Source organism: Chrysochloris asiatica, unplaced genomic scaffold (genome assembly GCF_000296735.1).
Source record: "Chrysochloris asiatica unplaced genomic scaffold, ChrAsi1.0 scaffold00276, whole genome shotgun sequence".
Classification (NCBI taxonomy): domain Eukaryota; kingdom Metazoa; phylum Chordata; class Mammalia; order Afrosoricida; family Chrysochloridae; genus Chrysochloris; species Chrysochloris asiatica.
In genome coordinates this window covers 2,916,371-2,932,273 of record NW_006408794.1, presented here as the reverse complement: position 1 = coordinate 2,932,273, position 15,903 = coordinate 2,916,371, and the positions used below count along the sequence as shown (strand labels likewise).

The 15,903-nt window shown below is 36.3% G+C and overlaps 1 protein-coding gene across 1 annotated transcript in view; it reads right to left on the bottom strand.

Moving 5' to 3' along the window:
- The window catches only part of LARP4B (La ribonucleoprotein domain family, member 4B), a 98,737-nt gene that overhangs the window by 16,748 nt on the left and 66,086 nt on the right, over nt 1-15,903 (bottom strand). Inside the window, exons 7-11 of the mRNA XM_006874420.1 lie at nt 7,989-8,092; nt 5,443-5,553; nt 5,180-5,233; nt 4,888-5,094; nt 167-273 (exon numbers count right to left, since the gene is read on the bottom strand). Coding sequence (XP_006874482.1) covers nt 167-273; nt 4,888-5,094; nt 5,180-5,233; nt 5,443-5,553; nt 7,989-8,092 — 583 coding nt within the window. The remainder of the gene's footprint in view (nt 1-166; nt 274-4,887; nt 5,095-5,179; nt 5,234-5,442; nt 5,554-7,988; nt 8,093-15,903) is intronic.

Here is a 15,903-nt window from a genome sequence, read left to right as displayed (position 1 = left end):
GATTTAATAAATGTGACTTATGGTTACGACTTAGAATACCAAGGCTTAAAAGATATTTTTCTTTCATTTTTAAAGTATGCAAGATAGAAAAAATTTTTTGTTATAAATATATTGGAAAAATATTAACTCGTAATTCACAAGCATTTTAATGACGTATGGAACTTACCTGCTTCTAGGAGGATACTGTCTAAGTGAAGTCAGTGGAGATGTTGCAGGTTTGAAGGTTGGAGACGTAAACCCATTTATAAATCCAGTATTTGGAAATGGAGTTACCTAGATTCATTAAAAAAAACAAAAAACAAAACAAAGTAAACAAACCAAATATCAGATTCAATGTGGTTAGTGCTATTTTATCTTGTGGATACCTAGATCATTCTTGGATCTTCACAGATGTTACGTCCCCTTTTACACACTTAAAAATATTCACAGACTGAGGAAAACATTTCTTAAGATTATTATTAATGAACACTCACAATTGACAGTATAATGGCTAAGAACCTTTTCTGCATTGCCTCAGTCGATCCTAATACAAATTCAATGAAAAAGACATCTTTAGACTTGTAAAAATTGATACTATAAAGGAAAGAAACTTGTTCATAATCACATAACAAATGCTTGAACAGAGAAAGGTACTGTGGTTGCCTGAAGAGGTCCAAATGCTTAATCTAATGATACTAATAATAAGTTCCTACATTACTGGTTATTATTAGTATCATTAGATTAAGCATTTGGACTTTGGTAAGGAGCTCTGGTAGTGTAGTGGTTATGAATTGGGCTGCTAACCTCATGGCCAGCAGTTCGAAACTACCAGCTGTTCCGCAGGAGAAAGATGAGGCTTTCTGCTACCATAAAGGTTTATAGCCTCAGAAGCCCTGTACAGGGTCGCTATGAGTTGGAACCAACTCCACTGCATATAACAACAACAACAACATTATTACTGGTAAGCAGTAATTCTTCTTTATTCCCAATGATTTTACTAAACGTCATCAAAGTTCCCAATCAGTGATACTGCTACTAACTTGGTTCTATGATGGTGCTTCAAGAGTTCATGGGAAAATGGAATTAAAAGATAATGGAATTTTTCAACAAGTTTTTTTTAAGTACCCTTGCATTTCATAATCACAGCTTTTGAAAGGACCATTAAAAAAAACAACAACAACAAAAAAAAAAACCTTTTATTCTATACAACTCTTGTTTGATTATGGTATTTTAAGATAATTAATAATTATTACCCATGTCACAATTTAAGATGATAATGCATGACATATACATAAAGAAGATTCAAAAGGAAATTAGTTAAGGGCCACAGGGTCCTTAAAAGCCCTTATGATCTTACATAAAATGTTATGTAGTTCCAAACGTTTTCTGTGTAATCAACATTTCTTAATGGGTTCAAAGGCATTTAACTCGTTGGTACCTTCCATCCAGACCATCAGTTTTCACTAAGTTGACAGAGATATGTACAAATTTCTTGTTTTCGGTGAGAAAAAAAGCATGCCACCTTAACTAGAGCTAACTGAAAGCATTATAATATAAAAAGGCTATGAAAGACAGCTTAGGACCAAAAGAAAATCATTCCAATTTTTTTTTTTTAATGGAAGCTATAAAGGGAAATTCTGGATAAGAAAGGTAGCGTAGTGGTTGCGAATCGGGCTGCGAACCTTAAGGTCAGCGGTTCGAAACTACCAGCCGCTCCGCGGGAGAAAGGTGAGGCTTTCTACTCCCATAAAGATTTACAACCTCGGAAACCCTGTATATAGGGTCGCTATGGGTCGGAACCGACTCGACGGCACTTAACAACAACAACTTAAAACTTTGCTAAGCATCTTCAATTATTTGAGAATATGCAATACAGCTCTATTTAGAAATACTATCAAACACACTAGTTTTTGTTGCTAATTGCCAATGCGTTAGTTCCAACTCACAGAGAGCCTGTACAGGGTTTCCAGGGGCAGCTATGGGTTTGAACTGCTTACCTTATCCAACAGCATCACACCAGGACTCAAAAAGAGGCATTTAATTCGGAACTAGATTTTGGAGATTACTGAGAAGATCAATCAAATTAACTTGATTGTTCTATATAATTTCATATAATCTTAGTTGTAAAATTTGTACTTTCCCATATGCTATTGTTGTTAAAAAGGGCTCTGGTGGCGTAGTGGTTACAAATTGTGCTGCAAACCGCAAGGTCAGCAGTTCAAAACTACCAGCTGTTCTGCAGGAGACAAAATGAGGCTTTCTGCTCCCGTAAAGATTTACAGCCTCGGAAACCCTGTACAGGATTCACTATGAGCGGGAATCGACTCTACGACACATAACCACCACCACCCACCATTGTTGTTAAGTGTTGTTAAGTCAGTTCAAATTCATAGCGACTCTACATATTTTCCAAGGAGCGGTTGATGAGTATGAATCACACACCTTATGGTTCCAATGGACCTCGTGGTCCAATGCTTTATCCCACTGTGCTACATCAGGACTCCATTTTTATATATAGGATCCTGGTATTTGAGTAATTTTGCTCAAAAGCTTAAAAATAAATTGGCTGCAAACACAATAATCTAAAACATAAATTTGTTCAGAACTAACAAATACCATCTCTGTTTCTGCTAAAAATGATACAATATAGTGTAAAGCAAGTAAAGAGAATGGGGGACTTGTCTTTATATAAACAAACAAGACCAAAATAACTGTCCCGAGTAATTATCTATATGTAAAACAGAAGGTGAGAAAATGGATTCAGGAACCCAAGTGATCTTAATCCAAAATAGGATAAATATGAATAGAGAAACAACTTGGTTCAAGAACTAAATAAGACAAACACAGTAGTTCAGTAAGTTTGGAGAGTATTCAACAGCAAGATTTTATGAACTATGTATTTCTTTTTAAAGTTCTCTTAATATGTATTTTTTAAAAATGGAACTATATGGCTATACTTCTACAGAATGTAGTAAATATTTCAAATACGTAGTATATTTCAGTACCATTAGGATCCATACACTATAGATAAGAAACAATTCTAGCTACTTGTATACCCAATCTTTTAGTGAAAGTGGTTCTAGACTTCAGGGGTCAGGGGATATGGGCCCCTTTGAGAATTTCTTCTTGATTATTACAAAAGCCTAATACATTTCTCTGTCTCCAGCAGTTTGTGTCCTTGATACTGCCACAAGAGCTATTTTCTAAATAGAGTCTGGCTTCATTTCCGAGATTAGAAACCTTATATGACTTCCCTAGCCTACAAGATAAAGGTCCAAGTAACTCAGGATACCACGTACAAACCTTTATAATTTGATTCTGATAGAACTTACTAGTCTCCCTCTGATTCAGCTCACTACTAATCACACTAACGTGTTTTTGTGAGTGCTGCTTAGTCTCATAAAGCATTCTTCTCTGAATCTTTCTGATACACCAGAAAGGATCCCTAATGGAGTAGTGGATTAACTCTGAACTGCTAACCACCAGTCACTCCACAGGAAAAAGATTAGCTTGTCTGCTCTTTACAGACACACAGCTTCAAAAGCCCTAAGGAGCAGTTCTTTGCTGTCCTATAGGCTCACTATGAGTCTAAGTCACATTGATTTGACAGTAGTGGGTGGGGTAGGATAAACTCATACTTAACTTAAAAAACTCAACTTCAAAGACAATATGATGATGTCTTAGAAGATCCCAAATTATTATATTCTAAGATATTTTGTATATGGCCTCTGTTTTTGCAACTACTGCCTATTTGATATAGGTATCTTTCCTATACTATGAGGTCTTTTATAGGAAGGCAGCAGCATTTATTAATTTTTACATTCTGCCGTGTAGTAACAGAGCAGATACCAACAAATAAAACTAAATTAACTCTTTTTGAAGATCATTCTTTCTAAACATGTAAGTACTAACAATAGAACTTCAGGTTACGTCCCCACACCTACTGGGATACTTGGTTCACAGGTATCTTCTTAATTTCCTTCTACTAGCCAGAGTGATGCAGCACTGTAGGATAAGCACTGGGATGCAAGGTCGGATTGACCTGCAAGGTAGACAGTCCAAAGCCACCAGGTGCATCTGAGAAACCCTAAAGAGGGTCGCTATGAGTCAGAACTGACTGACTCCACAGCACTTAACAACAATAACAAAGCCAGAGCAACATATAGCCTGATGGTCCATTCTAATGTTCCTGGTCTTAGATGCGAAAACATTTTCAAAGTTACAAACTCAATTTTTGCTTCCTAACCATAATCTTGTATATGCTCTATACTTAAATGTCATTTCCATTAAACCTACTTTGTAGCCTCATGCATACCTTTATTCTACTAATCCATATCTATTCTCACAATCAGTAGTCTGTTTCTAACCCAGAATTCAATTTCAAGGACAGTCACACATATTCCTGATATCCAGTCCATCAGTGTAGTGGTTACAAACTGGGCTGTGAACTGCAAGGTCGGCAGTTCGAAACTACCAGCTGTCCTGCGGGAGAAAGACAAGGCTTTCTGCTCCCATAAAGATTTCCAGCCTCAGAAACCCTGTACAGGGTCGCTAAGAGTTGGAACCGACTCGATGGCAATTAACAACAACAACAACAATCTTTCTAATGGAGTCCTGATGTCACTATAGGATAAGCACTGGGCTGCTACCCCCAAGGCTGGTGGCTCACATCCACCAGCAGATTCCTGTAAATCCTTACATGGTAGCTATGATTTGGAATCAACTCGACAGCAATGAACAACAATGTAACTCAAAGGCTATGGTTAACTATGGCAAATTATAAATATATATATATTTGGCTCTTAGATTTGATGGAAGATTTTAATCCTTCAACGTGTATCTAATACAGTGTCTACAATATAAATTTCTGTTAAATAAAATAAATTGCAAATAAAGGAAAAGACTTACCAAGGAGGGATCCAGATAGCTATGGGTTGTTGACCATGTTTGTGGGGTAATTAAGCTGTACAAAGGAAACTGTTGCTGGGGATTATATACTGGAGGTAAATAAAATGATGTATAACGCTGCTGGGTATAAAGGTTCATATCCAGAGGTCTAAATCCATTCTTTGGCAAAAATGTGTTTATAGCAATTGCCTTTGCTTTTATCCGTGCCTGTTGGAAAATATTAAATTTCTATTAGAATATTTAAGAATACTGATCTGAATATGACCAAAGTATAGCCAGTGTCCCTGCTTACCTTAATGGGTTTTCCTTGGAAAGTTTTGACTTCTTCTCGTAGGTATTTGTAAGCCTAAGGGCAAAATCACCAAAAGCATCATTGTGTTAACCTTTGTAAATAAGATGAACCAGTAATTAATTCAGTAGCTGAATGAAATAATTGCTTACTTAAAATATGGTGAGCAAGGTCTATCAAAGCCTGAATGTAATCCCACTATATATTATTATTACTGGTAAATTACAAGCTTTATGGGGGGTAGGGTGGCAGTGGAAAGGATTTACCTGTTGCGCATCAGCTTCTGTTTCAAATGTGATAAACCAATTATCATTATAGGCAAATTCACAGTTTATAAATTTCGGTAGATTATCTCCTTTAAAAAGTGCTTCTACTTCCTGTAGGTAACAGAGTATTTAAAAATTAATTCTCAACAATGCTACTTTTGCCCTCATCAAAACGAAACATTCTTTGATGGACCATATCCTTCAAGTATGGTATCTATTAAAATTCAAAAGTATGAAAATTCAAAAGTTTGAAGTGGGGCCAATTGAGTAAGGATTCTACTGCTATGGGGGGAAAAATTACATAACATATTGATAACTTTTCCTATTCCCCAAATACCATTAAACTAAGCTAAGGAGCTCTGGTAGTGTAGTGGTTACGAATTGGGCTGTGAGCCGCAAGGTCAGCAGTTTGAAACTACCAGCGGTTCCACGGAAGAAAGATGAGGCAGTCTGCTCCTGTAAAGATTTACAGCCTTGGAAACCCTGTGTAGGGTCGCTATGAGTCAGAACCGACTCCACGGCACACAGTAACAACAACAACATGAAATTATCTTTATGTTTTATGACATAGTCTGACAACTACACAAATTTTTTTAAAAAGCCAAGTTAAGAAATTAAAAAAAAGCTGGACTTTTGCTACAGGCAAGGTAAGAGTGAAAAAGGAACAGATTTACTCTCTTATCTGAACCAAGAAAACATAAAAAAACAAAATATATTTAAGAATGATTTCAGACGCTGGGCATTACACAGTACAAAGCACTGAACTCTGGCAGAGGGGAAACAAACAAGGTGAGCCCTACAAAGACCTCAGTTTATTAGCCCAGGTGGCAAGTGGAGGAGGTAGTAGAGTTGGGAGTTCAGGGAAGCCAATATGGCTAGAATTCTCAAGGGAGAGTACTGGAGAAGAGAAAGCTGCACAACAAAAGAGCTCCCGAGATTTCCAGAGGGTGCTCCCTAGGTATTCAACTTAGTACTGATCAGCACATGCATGAAAAAATGTTACCGACGCTGGGATAAAACCACTTGAAAAAATCAGATGGAACTAACCCTACATACAACTCACATAGAACTGGGACTGGCTTGTTTTCCAACCAGTTAGAGTAGAAACCCTAACTTCCAAAAATATCAGAGTACTCAGAAAGGTACTGCCTCCATAGTGGAGACACATAACAGCTAAGGTAAAGGTTACTTGGTGTCACCTAAGTCCAGAAAGATTAAACTAGTTCCAAGTAACTTAACTGTGCCTCAAAACAAAGCTTAAGGATCTGTGTAGGAATACGAAACTATTCAGTACCCAATAAGGCAAAGAAGTCCTGGAGCGGCACTATCTGACAAGCACTGGAATGCTAACCACTGGCTGGTGGAAATCCTATATAGGGTTGCTATAAGTCAGAACCAACTTGATGACACTTAACAACAGCAAGGTAAAATTCAAACATTTATGGCATCCAATCAAAAACTAGCAGGCATTCAATTGCCAGAATAAGATATCCTATAATGAGAAAAGCAGGATAGTAATTAAACTCAACCACATCAAATTTCAAAGTAGGATCCCTATAGAAAACCTGATCCTTTTAATCATCTAAAAAGGCAAATCTTAGTAGCAATAATAGAATAATGGTAATATTTCTACTTCATTATGGGAAGAACTGGCATCTAGACATTTCTATTATTAAATGCCTATAGAAAAGGCATTTTAAAGATTTATAGTACGAAAAGCTTTTCCTTAAAATATGTGAATTGTAGAAAACACATGCCAATTTTATCTTATTTGATTCTTTAAAGAGCTCCCAAAATAGGCGGATATTATATTTTGAAGTGGCCAAGAAATTCATTAGCTAAACTCCCAGAACCTTATACTGGACCTTTCTTCATTATCTCAAAGCATAACTATGAATAGTTTATTACTATACAATGGATAATTTCTAACAGACTTACAGCTATGCAAGAATGACATTACTTTTATTATTAAACTATCTAACGTGGTGATTTTCTAGAAGTATTGCCTAAACCAGTGATTTCAAAACTAAAAAGGTATTTTTGCCTTTTTCACTATGATGACATTTGAGTGGGTAGTGCAAAATTATTGGTTAGTAAAAACTCTGACATAAGCTCAAATCAGACAGTAAATTATACTGACATTTACTGTAGTATTCACAATGCTACTTGTTTTAAATTTTTTATTAAATATATTGTTTGAAATATTTATCATAAAAAATTTATCATAAAACATGTCTTTATCTTAACTTTTTATTGATTATTTTTAAACAAATATTTTTAACTTTCCTCACTTTTAATTTCAAAATACTTGAAATTAACTCTAAATATAACTGATATTAAAAGTGCAAAGGAGTTCTAAGACCAAAAAAATTGAGAACCACTTTTATAAATGAACCACTTTTTAAGTATCATTATATGTAAATCCTGGTTAAGGTATTACTCTTAAAAACACATCCTCCAGAAAATCTTCTAGTAAACATAAAACCCAAGCAAACAAAAATACCCACAATAATTTTCATGGATCCTTCATAGAAAAAATTACTTACTTCTATAGGGGTAGATTCAGATATTTCACGCAATATTACTATGCAACGATTCTGATTTGGCCTTACTTTTTCACCTTTCTCATCCACTTGAACTAAAGGTAATGCTATAAAGAGAAAAAAGTAGAGTGGAATAACACTGATATTAAAATAAATCAATTATTTAAACAGATATTCCAACGGACTTTTTTTTTTTATTCTTACTATAAATATTAAAGAAAACTACATACAAAAGGCAAAACAAAACTATCAAAACGTCTTAAAGTATTCTTGCATACTAAACTTTTCAAAATGATAAATGAAACTTTTTTAAGTTCTATAAGAGAATAAATTGAACATTATAAATCAATTTCTAAACAGTTCAAACACTAAAAATAAATTTAACATTCAGAGTGGTAGCCTTTCCCTTTTTAAAGCAACCTTTTTTCTTATTATAACTTTTTACCTTGAAATACAACTTCACCAGAAGTTCCTATGTACTCTTTACCCAGTGTTCCCCCAACGATAATACCATACACAACCACAGTAAATTTTAAAACCAAGGTAACTGGTAATGGTACAATACTAACTCAAGTACAGACCTTATTCAGATACCACCTTGCTCTCTTCCCCTCACCCCCCATTATGTTCTGTTTTATGGTATATACTTCTATGAAATCATACCACATGTTTAGACTGAGCCAAACATTTTCATCATCCAGTCAGGATACAGAAATTTTCATCATCACAAAGACGGGTTACCAAAATTAGGAATAAACATTACTAATACTAAAAGATCCCACTAATATTAAAAGGATAGTAAGATAATATTACAAATAACTTATACTAATTAATTTGGCAATTTACACTAAATAGAAACATACCCTAAGAGGCATAAACATCAGAGTTCATCCTAGAAGATGGCGGTAACCAGAAGCTTCACACAACTTCACTGGAGATTTCTCTCAAATATTTAACAAAAATAGTATCAATACTTTAGTACAAACACTTCTAGAAAATTGAAGAAAAGTGAGTACTTCCCATATTGTTCTATGAGGCCAGCAGTACTAATAAACTAAACCAAGATACTGCAAAACAAAAACCAACAAAACCTCAAGCAATTAAAATAAACCAGTATACACCAATATGCCTCTTGAACAGGGATGCAAAACTTCTTATCAAATTTTTGACAAACTGAATCCAATGATATGCAAAAATGGTGCTAAGTCTATGACAAGTTTGTTTTATCTCAATAATGTAGATTGGCTTAACAACCCAAAACCAAACAATGCAATTCACCATTTTAAAGAACTTGTGAGTTGTCAAGTTGATTCTGATTCAGAGCAACCCTTTGGGACAAAACTGTCCCATAGGATTGTCCAAAACTGTTAATCTTTATAGAAGTAGACTGCCACATCTTTTCCCAAAAGAGTCTCTGCAATTATCTATTTATACACTCAGCAAAAAAATAATTATACTGAATGAAAGAAGCCAGGTCCCTACATCCCCACCAAAAAGTGACAGTGCATGATTGATTCCATTTACATAAAATGTCTAAACAATACAAACTATAATGTCAAAAGATGATCAGTGGTTGCCTGGGTCAGAAATGGAGGATGGAGCAGGGTAGAAACGATGCTTGGGGGATGAAGGATATGTTATCTTGACTGTGGTAGTTTCATGGATGTATAAATAAGTCAAAAATTACAAAACTGCACACTAAAAACATATAAATTTATGACTTATAACCTCCCCTTCAGTCAAGCTGTAAAAACAAACAAACAAACAAAAATAACCATCTTATAGAAACTTGAAAATGTGTTAATATTCTACACGATTATTTTTAAATCTATTCTTGTTAACACATAAAGGCAAAACTTATTTCAATTAATCTAATATTCAATGTGTGACCATTACACAATGTATTTATCCATTCTCTGGAAACAAAGTTTTTTTTATTTTTGAAATTGGCAATTTCAAGTGTATGAAGTGTAAAACCTAAGCATTTGAATCACAGATATTATGCCATGCACTATATGTATACTAGGAGCTCTGGTAGCGTAGTAATTACGAATCAGGCTGCTATCCTCAGGGTCAGCAGTTCGAAACTACCAGCTGCTCCGCGGGAGAAAGATGAGGCTTTCTACTCCCATGAAGATTTATAGCCTTGGAAACCCTGTACATGGTCGCTATGAGTCGGAACCGACTCCATGGCACATAACAACAACATACGTATACGGTGATATTAAAAGCTGTTGAAAATGTGATTTATGCAATTCAATCAACATTTTAGAATTACCCTGTAATGTAAACTATTTATAAACTGTCGACTTTGTGTCTAACTCTGCTAAGCATTTTGGGGATAGAGACAAAATTGAAGCACTGGATGAGTATAAGGGTCAAGCCCTTACATAAGAAAACTTCAAAAAGTTCTTGGGTAAATTTCACTATTCCAGAGACTTTTTTAAAGTTCTCTCAGAGTAAACCGTTTAAAAACTCCAATTAATATTCTGATCACATATATTATTACATAAACAAAGATATTTCTTTTCTGTCCAAAAACTGACAGAGAAAAGAGAATTAGATATGAAAGAGTTGAATATAAATGGATACAGGGCAACATTAGAATTTACGTACCCACCCAGAAAATACAATGCTAGAAAAAGAGGTGAAAATGGGGTAAAGATGAAGACAATTGTCCACAGACAGAAATAGCTCCCATAAGCAACCAAACGTGTCACCACAGGATAAGCGCTGGACCTCAGGGTCAGTTTGAACCGCAAGTTCAGCAATTCAAATTCAACAGGCACATGCCTCAGAAACCCTATAGAGGGTCACTGTGAGTCGGAACCACCTCAGCGGCACTTAACAACAATAGTATACATGGAGTTCCTGGTATGGCAATGTAGGATGAGCACTGGGCTGCTAACCACAAAGTTGGATGTTCAAACTTAACCAGATGCTTCTTGTACCAGACCCTTATACAGGGTGTGTATGGATTAGAATTGACTTGACAGCATTAGCAACTCCAAAAACAACACAGACTACATGAATGATCTATAGTCAGCAAGAATAAACAGAAATTATCCTCAGTGGGGCAACAAAGTTTCCAACGTATACCTAAAAAGTTTAACTAAATCTGCGATTCCTAATAATAATCAAAATGACTTTTAACAGATTGAACAAGTTTTTTTTTCAGTTGGTTTTTGGTTAGGATGAAATCAAACTCAAAACACAAAATAGATTTCGTTTCTAAATTGACTCCATAAAAATAAAATAACACTTGAAAGTTCATTATGATCTTGGGAAATGGTTATACAATTTTCAAAGTTAATGGGTTATGACTTGCCAGTTTCTTGTATTATTGTATTATTGTCTACTCCAATAATTCTACATTTGTCTAGAAACAGAAAAATAGAAGCAAAGACTATTATTGCTGTTGTTGTTAATTAAGTGCTGCCGAATTAATTACGACCCATAGCGATCCCAAAAGGTTTCCAAGGAGCCACTGGTGAGCTTGAACCACTGACCTTGCAGTTCAAATAACTTTGCAGTCTTATGTATTAGCCCAAGTGCCATAACAAAAGACTATTACAGATATGAGTAAATTTTCATTAAAGTATGTCTTGGGAATGCAAATTTTATTTGTGAATGGAAAGGTCAACTAGGATCCAAGGTATAATCTTTTTATAGACATTTTGTCAAATACACACACACACACACAACACTTCACTGTGTTATCTATAGAAATAATCCAAGACTCAGCAAAAAAAAAATTATCGCAACTAACTGGAAGATTCAACAAAGTGGCGGGTAACAATATAAACATGCAAATATCAGTTGGATTCCTCTATATTAATAAAGACAGCCCTGAAATGAAAATTAGGAAAACAATACCCACCCAAAGGATGAAATACTTAGAAATAAATCTAACCAGAGAAACAAAAGACCTACACAAAAAAAACTACAATACACTACACCAAGAAAACAGAAGAGAGTTACAAAAACGGAAGAATATACCACGCTCATGGATAGTAAGAGTTAACATTGCAAAAAGGTTAATACTACCCAAAGCAATCTACTGATATAATGCAATCCCAATCCAGATTCTAACAACATTCTTTAAAGAGATGGAAAAAATGATCACAAACTTTATATGCAAAGGATAGAGATTGCAGATAAGCAAAGCACTGCTTAAGAACAACAAAGTGGGAGGTGTCTCACTCCCTGACCTCAAAATCTACAACAGCCACAGTGTTCAAAACAGCAGGTACAATGAAAGATACATAGATCAATGGAACAGAATTGAGAACCCAGAAGTAAATCTATCCTCATAAAATCAACTGATTTTTGACAAAAGGACAAAACACATTAAATGAAGAAGAGATAGTATCTTCAACAAATGGTGCTAACAAAACTAGATATCAATTTGCAAAAGAATGAAACAAGACCCATATCCCATATCTTATGCAAAAATTAACTCAATATGGATTAAAGACCTATATATATGTCAACCCCAGAACTATAAAGATCAGCAATGAAAAAATAGGGACAGGCTTGTTGTTCTTGTTGTTGTAAAGTGCTGGAGCTCTGGTAGCATAGTGGTGTTGTTCTTAGGTGCCATCAAGTCGGAACCAACTCATAGCGACCCTATGTACAACAGAACTAAACATTGCCTGGTCCTGAGCCAACCTCACAATTGTTGTCAAGCTTAAGCCCATGGATGCTGCCACTTTGCCAACCCATCTCGCTGGGAGTCTTCCTCTTTTTCTCGGACCCACCTTACCAAATATGATATCCTTCTCCAGCGACTGGTCCCTCCTGACAATATGGCCTAAGTACGAGAAAAAAAGTCTGGCCATCCTGGCCTCCAAGGAGCACTCTGGTTGCATTTCCTATATTCTCCTCCAACACCATAAATCAAAAGCATCAATTCTTCTACAATCTTCCTTATTCATTGCCCAGTTTTCACATGCATATGAGGTTATTGAAAATACCATGGCTTGGGTCAGGCGCATCTTAGTCCTCAAGCTGACATCTTTGCTCTTCAACACTTTAAAGGTCTTGTGCAGCAAATCTGCCCAGTGAAATACATCATCTGATTTCTTGACTGCTTCTTCCATGAGTGTTGACAATTGATCCAAGAAGAATGAAGTCCTTGACAACTTCAATCTTTCCTCCGTTGATAAGAATGTTGTTTATTGGTCTAGTGGTGAGGATTTTTGTTTTCTTGACAATGAGATGCAATTCATAATGAAGGCTGTGCTATTTGATCTTCATTAGCAAATACTGTAAGTCCTTTTCAATTTCAGCAAGCAAGGCTGTATCATCTGCATATCACAGGTTGTTAATGTGTCTTCCTCCAATCCTGATGCCACATTTTTCTTCATATAACCCAGCCTCTCGGATTATTTGCTCGGCATACAGGATGAATAAATATGGTGAAAGAATACGATCCTGTTGCACACCTTTCTTAATTAGGGCTCTAATACATAATATAAAGGAGCTCTGGTAGCGTAGTGGTTACGAATCGGGCTGCTAACCTCTAGGTCGGCAGTTCGAGACTACCAGTTGTTCCGTGGGAGAAAGGTGAGGTTTTCTGCCCCCATAAAGATTTGCAGCCTTGGAAACCATGTGCAAGGTCACTGTGAGTGGGAACCGACTCCATAGTACTTAACAACAACAATACATAATACACATATACTATCAAATATTGGAAAAAACATGCAAACAGCAGAAGACATAACAGATGACAAGATGTACTAAATATTAGATACCCATATGCATCAAAATCTTTCTCTAGAAGAGTAAAAAGGGAGCCCACAGACTGGGAACATTTATTTTTTGCAATAACAAATCAGAAAAGGGAGTAATCTCTAGAATTTATAGAAAACTATATGAAAAAAGAGAAATAAGCCAATCAAAAAACTGGCCCAAGACATGAACAGACACTTCAACAAGGAGACATTCAGGCAACCACCAAACATATAAAGAAATGATCACGATCATTGGCCACTGGTTGTAGTGGTGGTAGTGTGCCATGGAGTAGGTTCCAACTCATAGCGACGCTGTATAGGTTTCCGAAGCTGTAAAGCTTTATAGGAGCAGAAAGCCTCATCTTTCTCCTGCCAAGCAACAAGTTTATTAGAACTGCTAACCTTTTGGATACAGTTCCAAATAACAGAAAACAACAAAGGCTGGTGAGAGTGTGGCGAGACTAGGACCCCACCCCCCACCCCCATAATGCTGGTGGAACTATGAAAGAATTCTGCCACTCTGGAAAACTGTATGGTGCTTCCTCAGAAAACTGGTCCCTCTACTTGGTACATACCCTCGAGAAATATGAGCCAGGACATGAGTAGATCTATGCATACCAACGTTCATTGCAGGACTATTCCCAGTAGCAAAAAGATAGAGACACTTTTTATGGAAAGGAAAGAGACCCAGGATAAGCAAAGCACTGCTTAATAAGAAGAATAAAGTTGGAGGCCTGTCACTTCCCGACTTCAAAATTTACTACACGGCTATAGTGGTCAAAACAGCTTGGTACTTTTACAATGAAATGTACAAAGATCAATGGAACAGAATCCAGAATCCAGAAATTAACACATCTACATACAGCCAACTGATTTTTAACAAAACACCTAAATATATCGCATGGGGAGGTGATAGTCTCTTCAACAGATGGTGCTGGCAGAACTGGAAAATGATATGCAAAAGACTGAAACAAGACCTTAACCTCACACCTTACACAAAAACCAACTCAGCATGGATTAAGGACCTAAATGTGAATCCCAGAATTATGAAGGCCATCAATGAAAAATCGGGACAAATGTGAGGGCACTAATTCTGGGAATATAAAACATTTTGAAAACCACACAAACAAAAGTAGATAAAATAGATGAGTGGGACATACTAAAAATTAAAAACTTTGTTACAATATCAGGTCCGCCATTTTAGGCTGTAACCTTCCAGGTTCTTCCCTCTCCCCTCCCTTCAACTCCATTTTGTCTGTTTCCCCGCCCTAAGCTACAAGGCCAGTAGTTTAAAGGGCAACATGGCTTTTGATAGGCCAGAGCTAAATCACCCCAGCAATGATCACTCCCTTCCTGTTGAACCTATATTAAGACCACTCCCTTCCTGTTGACTCTCTCTCTTCTCTTCTGCCTCCTGCCTTCTCTCTCCAGCAGAGGTCACCTTCCTCTTCCTCACCCTGAATAAAAGTCTCTAGACGGGCCGTCTGGTGTGCGGTATGGTTGATGAGCGGAGCCGGTTTGTTTTTTCCCTTTCATAACTTATGTGCATCAAAGGACTTCACCAGAAGAGTATAAAGGGAACCCACAGAATGGGAAAAAATCTTATGCAATGGCACATCAGACAAGGGACTCATTTCTAAAATATACAGGGAACTACAACACCTCTACAAGAAAAACACAACCCAATTAAAAAGTGGGCACAGGATATGAACAGACACTTCATTAAGGAAGAGATCCAGGCAGCCAACAAACATATGAAGAAATGTTCACAATCACTAACCATTAGAGAGATGCAAATCAAAACAACAATGAAACATCATCTCACACCAACAATAACAGCAAAGATGAAAAATGTAGAGGACAATAAACGCTGGCGGGATGTGGAGAGACTGGGACACTCCTGCATTGATGGTGGGACTGCAAAATGGTCCAACTTCTCTGGAAAGCAATATGGCATTTCCTCAGAAGGTTGAAAATAGAAATACCTTATGATCCAGCAATTCCTCTACTTGGTATATACCCATATAAACATGAGCCATATATGCACACCAATGTTCATAGCAGCACTATTTACAATAGCAAAAAGAGGGAGACAGCCAAGGTGCCCATCAACTGAAGAATGGATAAACAAAATTTGGTACATACACACAATGGAATATTATGCTACCTTGAAGAATAACAAG